Source organism: Ixodes scapularis, unplaced genomic scaffold, assembly GCF_016920785.2.
Source record: "Ixodes scapularis isolate PalLabHiFi unplaced genomic scaffold, ASM1692078v2 PGA_scaffold6__148_contigs__length_123643588, whole genome shotgun sequence".
Taxonomy (NCBI): domain Eukaryota; kingdom Metazoa; phylum Arthropoda; class Arachnida; order Ixodida; family Ixodidae; genus Ixodes; species Ixodes scapularis.
Window position 1 is genome coordinate 88,846,434 of NW_024609881.1, and position 9,590 is coordinate 88,856,023.

General features: G+C 41.6%; 1 protein-coding gene across 1 annotated transcript; it reads right to left on the reverse strand.

Moving 5' to 3' along the window:
• Window positions 1-410: 410 nt before the first annotated feature.
• LOC115326483 lies at window positions 411-8,584 on the reverse strand. The gene is made up of 5 exons (XM_040209027.1): window positions 8,396-8,584; window positions 3,713-3,879; window positions 2,525-2,607; window positions 2,011-2,088; window positions 411-596 (listed from the first exon to the last, which is right to left on the reverse strand). The coding sequence occupies exons 1-5, from the start codon at window positions 8,582-8,584 to the stop codon at window positions 430-432; spliced, it is 684 nt and encodes a 227-aa protein (XP_040064961.1). The 3' UTR covers window positions 411-429.
• Window positions 8,585-9,590: the final 1,006 nt, after the last annotated feature.

Consider the following 9,590-nt stretch of genomic DNA (forward strand, 5'->3'; position numbering starts at 1 on the left):
AGAAATTGCACTTACAGCAGTAAGGTGTTTGTTCATTCAAATCACTGATTACATATTAAAAATTACCATCCAACAAAAGGTTTTAAAAATCATTTGAATATCAAACAGAATTTGGACGTGTAGCTTGTAAATATTTACATACAACACATTGACAATTTTGAACACACGCGTACATTTTCTGAGCAACATGAACACCGAAGGCATTTGACACCGATAACAATATTATGCCAGGATCTATGATATATAACATTTCACGACGCACAGAGCTATGATCAGTGACGGTTAAGAGTTAAGAGGAAACACGTCCCACCTCTTTCTACTACAGGGGAGCGGACGCTTCAGAGTACCTTAAATATAGACTAGTATGAGGGCTCGATTAAATAATTATATTATTTATCGTTTACCTGAATCATTGATCGTCGGTGATTCTCAAGCTGCAGCCTTCCCTACAGTGTGCTTCGGCTTGCAGAGTTCTGGATCATACGTTGTTTGCTTATAACCACGTGTACACAAGAGGTCGAATACAAAGTCACAACAGCTCAAATCCTTATTGAGGGCACTTCCATACGCCCACAGTTCGCAGGCCTGGAATGTTGCTACATAGAAAAGGAACAATTATACATAAAGATTATTACTAGAGAGCTGATTTATGGTTTTATTACTCTATTAGTACAGAAGCAGGTCGAGCACTTATTTTTACGTTGTTAAACTGGTTGGCATCCTACACGGTAAAGCGAAAGATATCTCACTCTCAATATAGTATATAAATTTTGCGCTCATTTAGAGTCTGATTTAAGAAGAAAGTAAGATTATTTTTCTTAAAAATTGTGTTTATTTCAAAATCGCATTAATGGGCGCATATATTTAATAAACATGATTGTGGCGCCTCGCAGCCCAAGCTCGAGCACTCCTAGATAAGTTTTGTGGAAGACCTCGTCCTCGCCTCTTATTTAATAACTTAAACTCTTGTAGATATTGGGGAGGTCCAAAATTTCATGGTTTGTCAGACATTATCTAAACCGCACGCTCTAAGCATTCAATAAATTGTTCTGAGTCAATTAAGGCAGTATTATATTAAGTGTGTTAATTTTTAGGCCACCCTTGTGTCGTATTTACATGTGAAATGAAAGTTTCATTTAATTTCTTTCTAAATTTGCAAGAAGAATTCTGGACAGAGTATAGAGTTCTGTTTTCTACAAAGGATGGGGACCTCTACTTTGAATAATTTATTTTTTCTTCTTCATGCTGTGTCATTGACAGACCTTTCCCATATTAACCACTCAAGCGAAATGTGTGCAGGCACAGGGCGGCGGATGCGAGGGCTAACATTTTTATATACAAAAGGCATACTGCGTTTCCACAAAGTGCATTCTACAAAGTGTTTCCGGGCTTAATTCGGGCTTAAGAGTATTTATAAAAATAAACCAATCAAAGGGGCACATTCAAACATTTCGCCAAAGGCATCCTTAGGTTACTTATTTTTTATACTCAAGTTTTATCAGTGTATATTTTATATGTAAAGAAATTAATACTGAAGAAAATAAGTTTTTTTTCCTATGAACGAGCAGGAAAACGGCAAACATTATCTGGTCGACGCTGCTACTGTCAGATGCTACAACGACCGCTCGTACCCGTTCTATCTGCCTTCCGTGTTCATCTTATATAAGTGTTCACGTTTTCGGTTTATGTTGTAATATTCGTGGGAAGCACAGTCGATCAGAGTTTTACTGTTTCCTTCCCTGTGCATAAGGCAAAACAGCTTCCCACGGATCGATGGACACAGCTTTGTACACCCACGTATCTCTATGAGTTATAAGACGATGACAAAAAGACTACATCAAAAGGTGTTTCTGTAGCTCTCACACAAACAAATATATGCCTATACTTTTGCCGGTGTAGTGCCATCTTCGAACGAAAATTTTAGAGTAATTCGTCTTCGTGCCCGTCCTTCAGGTTCACATTAAAAATTGGGCATGACGGTAAAAATACGTACGTAAACGAGATACTAACCATTACTCAAGCTATCCTTCCGTATGACAGCACAATTTCGGTCAGCGAATGCAAATGGGTACAACTCACTTAGGTTTGCTAGAAAAAAAAGTGTAGAAACAGTTAGTACAAAGTGTCCGGCCAACATGGATTCTAAAGTAACAATTGCAAATAAAGAATTAATGTATTGGCGTGCAACATGCTTTTATTCCAGCGTTTTAATCAAAACTCCCCCCCCCTCCAGTTATGTCCTCAATCAATATTTCTAGTAGGAAAATAGTGTGACAATGCGGCTAATAATACATTTCTTAAAATAAGGCATACTTTTATTATATTTCAGCTGTTTTTTCCGACCTCTTCGCCTGTCCTAGAAAATAGTAAATATGTAAAATCGCTCACCTAAGTAATATAGTGTTTAGAAAAGAAAGATCGCGTATACTGTTTTGATTAATACCACTATCTTTAAAACTACCACTATCATTAAAAATCTTCGCCAACTTGAAACACATTTTCAGTTTCGAAGATCATGACTTACTGCCTGCAACTGTTCCGTTTAGAACGTTTCTTGTGGTAAAATTCTTTGAGCTGATGACAGTATAAGATTTGTTGAATGCAAACCTGCAAGAAATATTGTATATAATCGTGATTTTGCTATTGGAGTTTTTTTTTTTTTTGTATAAAATACATTGCATAATTATTTTTTCCTCTAACTTGCGACCCCAACACCGTAGTTCCTCCTATGATTCAAAGCAAGGCCCACATAAGAAACTATCTTGTTGGATATTGGGCTTGAACGCGTTAAAAGCCTACCGCATTTTTTTATTAGGGCGATATTATTGCTGAAAATCGATCTATATAAGCATCATTGCTGACTTGGCGACCACTTAAGCGCGGTTATTTTAAAATCAGTTTAATAATTGTGGACCGGAAAGCTTTCTGACAAAAGCAGGACAAAACCAGGCACCCACGTGCGTGTCTTTCATCGTTCCTCGATAATAAGCTAGCTTAATTTCGTCTCATGAATATCTATTTCATCACGCTAAATAATATTCTCCTGTATATTACCAGATCTTTGTTTGTTTTTCTTTTCTCTCTCTACGGTTTGGTATAGGTGTTCTATTAGTGCAACCCTATAACCTAGGCTTGCGTATTTTCGATAAATAGCGATAAACCCCATACATCGATAAACCCCATACATCGACAGGCGTTACAATTTTTTAGATCGGGTGAAACTACCTCGAACTGGAGCTGTCCTTGAATCAGCGGAATGCAAGCTTACGGTGAAGAAAATTGCTATTGATGGTGTTATTTTGCGATAACCCAAACCATAAAACTGTTCACGAGTCTGTTTTTCCCGATCGACACACCTGTCTCGTTTCTTTCTCTGTTCAGTCTCGAAACATTTCCCAAGTGGGTGGCGCGCAAGTTCTCTGAGTTCGGGGAATTTCATTATCTTGTTTTCTTTACCCTAAAACCCGGGAACGCTGACGTTTTGTCCGACGTCGAGAACTGACATTGAAAAGCGGTGAACTGGGGAGAAAAATATAAATACCGAAAGAACACCTCGTTATTCGAAGAAAAATGCACTTCGAAAGCCCGAAACATTTCTTTTAAAAAGGCCCACCGTGGCCGCCATTAGTTCGCTAAGAGTTTCTTGACGCAACGTTGTAAGTGAATTTTTGTACTGCAGTGAAACGATCATTAAAACGCTTAGATTACTTACGTCATGTTACTCGTCGTATTGAGATAGGTGACATTATGGAGCGCATAATGAGTTGTCTCGTTCTTATATATCATGGTCGCATTAACGCAACTCGTGGTGTTTTTACCCTCCGGGTTGGTGTTGAAGTTTCTGTACTTCATTAGGAAACTTTGATTCTTTGTAACAAACTAGTAAAGAAACAAATACAAACATTTTATTAATGTTAATTACTTAAGGTAAGGAGAGGTATTATATTCTCGCTCAAGGATCTCTATATAATAAAAACGTTCAGCCTTTCCACTCCCGTGAAGAAGGAAGACCAGCGGAGCTGTACTCGATACACTGCGTGCTTCTTCTACGTCGTCGTCTGTTTCTCGCGTTGTTTCCTACGATACATTCCCACCAACACGCCCAACTATCCGTTCTTCTATTATAGCTGGAAAGGTTGCCGCCATCTACGAGCGACGGCTGAAACCACACTGTTGTCTGCTCGCCGCCGTCGCTTACAGATGGCGGTAGCTGTCCAGTTAGGTTTGTGTCGACATATCGGACACGATCCAGAGGGACCTAGCCCTAAAAGCTCCGCTGTAAAATCACTTAAACCATACGAACAAACATGTGCTGTGTGTTTAGATTGAAATGGTGTCTTGTTAGTAAAGCTAAATTGAAGCAAACTATCCTGCAATCTTATATCAGGTTCAGGTAATGCGTTTAATTAAAATGATCATAATTTCAGGTTAACCAATTACCTAGGGAAAAAAAAGCATCCCTGTAGTTTCAAGGCAGAGATGCGGCTTTCACGCAAGTGCAAACTAATGCACCATAAACAAATATTTGAACCGACCATCCGAGCGCTATCTCAGAAGGAAAGGAGTAATTTTAATTTCGGCAAGGTGGACAAGCACTCAGTTCCTGTTTTAATGCGTAGCTAAAGGTATTGCTCGTTTTTTACGAAAACCCGCCGGTGTCAGTCTGGGGATTCGTTGGTCAGCACCATGCATGACGTCACGAGGAGAGTTGGGGGGGGGGGGGGGAGGGGAGTAGGTATCGTCTTTACCGATTCAATGTCTCACAACAAAGGCGGAAGGAGAGAGAGAGGGTGACGTGTGCTGACGTCAGTGCTTCGGACCAATAGGAGCGTCGCACAGCTGGCGCGGAGCCAGAGACGGGCAGCTGCCGCTCCGCTTTGGAATGCGGCCCAGAACAGTTGCCGTTCCGGCGATAAGTGTTGTTCTTTTTACGAGTGATAAAGGAGGCGAAAAAAGATTGAAAACGGGTCATAGAGGTGTAAAAAAAGTCATAAACGAGTGGCAAGGGGTCCTAAACGAATGGTGTGGGGTGAGAAAGCACTTCTCTAAAAAAAAATGCCATTGATTGTCAAAAAAATGTTGTTGTTGTTTTTTTTTTCAGTGGTAAGGTTGTTTTTATTGTTCGTATAAATTGCCCGAAGGCCCGTTCACACGACTTTGACTAAAAGGGAAGGTGAAGCGGTTTTGTATTTGAGAAAACACACTTAAATCGTCTTCATTTTACCTCTAAAATATTGGGCATGGAATTTGTTTTTCTAAATAAATGCATGGACGTTGAAAAAAAAAAAAAATTCAAAGTAACGCTGAAAGCTTTTCTTCCCGGAGCGTAACGTCCCAAAAAGGAAGTTTTCGGAATTTCCGCTCTTGCGCATCTTCAGCGCTTGTTAAAGCTATTCACGCGCACTCTTGCTATTCCTAAAACTTGAAGGAAAAAATGTCACGATTGAGGCTACTGCGGGGGAATAGAGGCGCTTTACACCTGTGCCAGACTACGGCCGCCATCGCCGACCTTCTCTTTTCTCACCGAGGTACCGAGCCACTGAATCGGCGAGCCTCCACAATGGCCAATGCTGAGGAGAAGGACGCAATACAATCTAAAATGTCAATGACCTGGTCTGCGATGGTAATGACGAGGTGAAATATACGAAATAAGAGGAAGCATAAACTGAAGGTCACTTAGGGCGGAGCCCATGCACAGCTGCTGCAAATTGGGGTTGTGTGGATATTTATACAGCGTGTCGTTGGTCAGCCATTTCAAAGTTGCAACGAGTCACTCGCTGCAGATGAGCAATTTAGCCAGTGCAGTATTACCGCTAGCCTGAGGTCTTTAACGTGCACCACGGAGTAGTGATAACAGACCGCACGCCCGTACGATGCTCATCCAGATCAAAACGGGCAGGGTAGGGATTGAACCCAGGATTCCTGGGTTCTGCAACGCGATCTTTCGCTCCACGTGCTCCGAGCTGGTGCGCGCTAGCCCACTCGACCACCGATCCCTTTACAGCTGCTGCAAAGCGGCCCTTGAGCGGCATGCGATGGCGGCCGAAAGATCCTTTTATGACGTAACGACTGGTCGGAGGTTTTTCGTGTTTGCTCACGTTTAGTTACATCATCGGGGAAAACGAATGTGATATTCAGATTCAAGAGATAAAACTACGCTAGAATCAATATTTTTTTCAGAGAACTTCTTTAGCTTCCCTTTAAGCGTGTCTGTTCTAATCATCCTTGGAATGATGGCGACCTTTTACCATATACAAGAATGCGTCTCAAGTCCTGCGCAAACGTAGCGCTATGTTCAGCCATATCTGAAAGTTAAAGTTGCATCTCCGGCAAAAGCTGCACCACGTGACCATGTTTTTTTTTTTGTGTGTGTGTATTGAGGTTTGTGCAAGCATTCTACTACATCCAGGTGCTTTGTAAAAAACGACACGATGCAAAGAAAGACATATCAAAGCGTAGGAGGATAAAAATATTGAAGTGGGCATGTTCCCGGTTTGAAACCTAGCCATAAAAAAAGTTTAAAATATTGTAGGTCCCGTGTGCCCATGTGACAAGCGAGTGGGTTAATTTGTTGTAGACTTTGGTCGCAGCGTTGCGCTCGCATTGCACATTCCGACAGTGCAAATCATGCACGGGGAAAATCCATGGTGCCTCATTGCCGTTTTTCAAGTAGTCAACAACGTGCCACCTTCGGCAAAGACACACGCAACGGCTTTTTCTTTTTTTTTTTTTATACCTCGTGTTTTTCTGGTTAGCGCGATGGAAAGAGGGGGGGAAGGAGGCCGAGCCTTAGTTAAACAGCCACGCTTGTTTCGCGGGTAAATGGATGCCGTCACGGAGCTTTTCTTCCTTACGGCCCTAATGAAACTAGTCAATCTTCGCGGTTGCTTCTACACGCGAATTATTTTCCCGCACCGACGATTTTGATTTTGCAGTAAAAACAGTTGTTTAGCACCAATATCGCCGGCCATCATGGTCAGTTGCTTCAAAGCTGCTCGATTTACTGTAAAAAGCCTTGTTATCTCAAACATCGAGCGCAAAAAGAACACGGTGGTTTGATTCTTTTGAAAGAGCGGGACGTTCAAATAGGCCAGTCAGCTATAGGGGCCTAGATTTGCCCTGTTGTTTTACTAACTGAGGAAATCCCAGTACGCCTCCGAGCACGGGTATATCGCAGAACGAGCAGCCCGACCTTCCTTCTACTCTTGGAAAGAAATTGAACGCGAGAACGCAGGACCGTTCTACGCTGCCGCCAAGTTCTCAGCTGTTCACCCGTTCCCCCAACAAAAGCAGAGTACATGCCGGAGCGAACGCCTTCCCGTAATCCTCCTCTTTATAGGATGCGGTGCTACCTCTGTTTACATAAGCGGAATGAATGCGCGCTTGCCATCTCAAGTCACCTACATATAGCGGCGATGCGCTTTCCTACAATATTATGTTATTCACCCAAGCGCAGCCGAGTAGCACGTTGTCTGTTTTTCGTTTTTTTGTTGTTGTTTTTCTGTCTTTTTTCGCGTTTTTATTTTTATTTCTTGCTATCCCATTCTCAAGTTTACCTTCATGAACAACTTACATCAGGTCGCCTGCACTATGACAATCTTTTCGCATTAAATGCATTGGCTGAATTTGATGAGACTGAGTTGCATTCATGTCAGGGCGGCTCTAGAACTGTAGTATATGAAGAAGTTTGCCTGTAAAATATCCCATAAAAAGCTAGTAAAAAGCTCTTTTTGGTGGGGCCAACGAATACAACATTCAGCTTTATGTCTGCCTTCGTTATAATTGTCCTAGGGGTAGATACATTATGCCTAGCCATTAAAACAAGCCAGAAGATTTTTTTGGTTTTTCGATCCCTGAGTAAGTGCCTTAATTTGAGTGTTTAGCAATACATAGCTATTTTTCTCTGGGAATCCTATTTGATTTCATAAATTTCATTGCGTATTTAATGCTCAATTCATTCCGGTTAGCCTAAAAGACAACTAACATTGCTAAATATTCTAAAGGCAGATTTAAAAAAAAAAGGATTGTCGTGTCGGCCTTGTTTTATAAAGAAGCATGTAGGAAACTGAAGGTGTATTGTACATATTCTCCGATATAATAACTGCAAAAGAAGTTCCGCCCCCCCCCCCCCTTCCCAGACAAAAACAGACTAGGCCATTAAGGATCTCAGTATAAACTTACCATTTTTAAGACCGGGGAAAGTAAGGAAGTGTCATTAGCGCCTCTTCTTCAAAACCGCGTTGTAAAAAACAGCTTTCAGATTAATGCCCCCAAAGCCTCGGGTTATTAAACGCTAAAAACAAGGTATTAGCTCGTTTTCCTTTGCGGCGGAACCTGTTTTTTCTAGTTATTATATTTCAACAATACTTAGTGATATCCGCTAAATATAGCTTACTTTCCACGCGTCTTGATATCGCTGAAGTGCAGGATTTGTCTCTGAATAGTTGAAGCTAGGTCCAGACGATGACGGCGTAGAAGCTCTCCCTTGTAATTCCGCTTCTCTACTTGATGTCTGATATTCATTCCCTTCTGATATCCCCACCGATATCAATGAGCACAGCGCGAGCACCCAAACCGACAACATGCTGATGCTTCTTTTAGTTGAATCGCCTCTTGGGTACGACTTAAATACGAACGACGAAAAGGCGGTGTCAGAGAGGCAGGGGGCCCTATCATGCCTTTCCCTGATCTGAATTTTGCGCAGCTGCTTTGTCAATTGTTCCTTGCCAGCTGTTCTATGGCGTCGCCGGAGACAAAGCAAGTTGTGAATACGAAAAATAAAACTCAGCGACTAAGAAGGGCAATAATATATGTTTTTAATCATTTTGCTATTTACGCGAACAGAATAGGCGCGATGGAAAATGTTCAGTAGCAACCAAAATATCCATCATATCTCACTTCACAGAGGACTACAATGGAGCTACTATAGAGGTTTGCAAGGAGTCGCGCTTCGGGAGCTAGTCTGGCCACTGTAGATGAAAAACGCTTTGTTTGGGCGCCAGTCTTTAAACCGTGGGTACGCCTCAACATTGCTGAGGCGCACCCAAGGTTTCCAGACGGGGGAAGCGGGTCGAACTCGAAATTCTTGGCGCAGGACTTAAAGGGATAAAAAGCGACAGCGCGTTTAAGTTAGAGGAAAAACGGATACGAGGACGGAATAGAACAAAGAGAAAGAAGTAAGAAGAAAGAAAAAAAGCTCATTAAAGTTAAGACAGGCAAGTGATCAAAACATAATAGGGGAGAGGTACCCAATGATTTGGAAACTATGCAGAATGAGATTACCATATAAAGCAAGGGAAATAAAGACAGCATAACATCATACCACCGAATAGCAGTAAGTTTGGCTCTACACATACTAGAGAGGCAGCTAGTAAAACGAAAGCTCGAAGAATGAGCAGATAGAATTTCAAGTGAGCTACTGGACAGGTTTCGAAGAGGTAGAAGATTGGACGGTAACTTATTCATGATCACTCAATGTATGGAGGTGTCATGAGTGAGTGAAAAACCGTCATGAGTGAGTGAGAAACCGTTATGGATATAATTTCTAGACACTAAATGTCGTACGACATTGTGAGTCAGGAAAAGTCTGA

What these genes read in the sequence shown, in the direction of transcription:
- LOC115326483 (XM_040209027.1), bottom strand. Translation starts at nt 8,584, where the DNA reads ATGTTGTCGGTTTGGGTGCTCGCGCTGTGCTCATTGATATCGGTGGGG. An exon ending in GATATCAAGACGCGTGGAAA is followed by an intron (nt 3,880 to 8,395) that starts GTAAGCTATATT and finishes TTTCTTTACTAG; the next exon opens with TTTGTTACAAAGAATCAAAG. An exon ending in AATACGACGAGTAACATGAC is followed by an intron (nt 2,608 to 3,712) that starts GTAAGTAATCTA and finishes TATTTCTTGCAG; the next exon opens with GTTTGCATTCAACAAATCTT.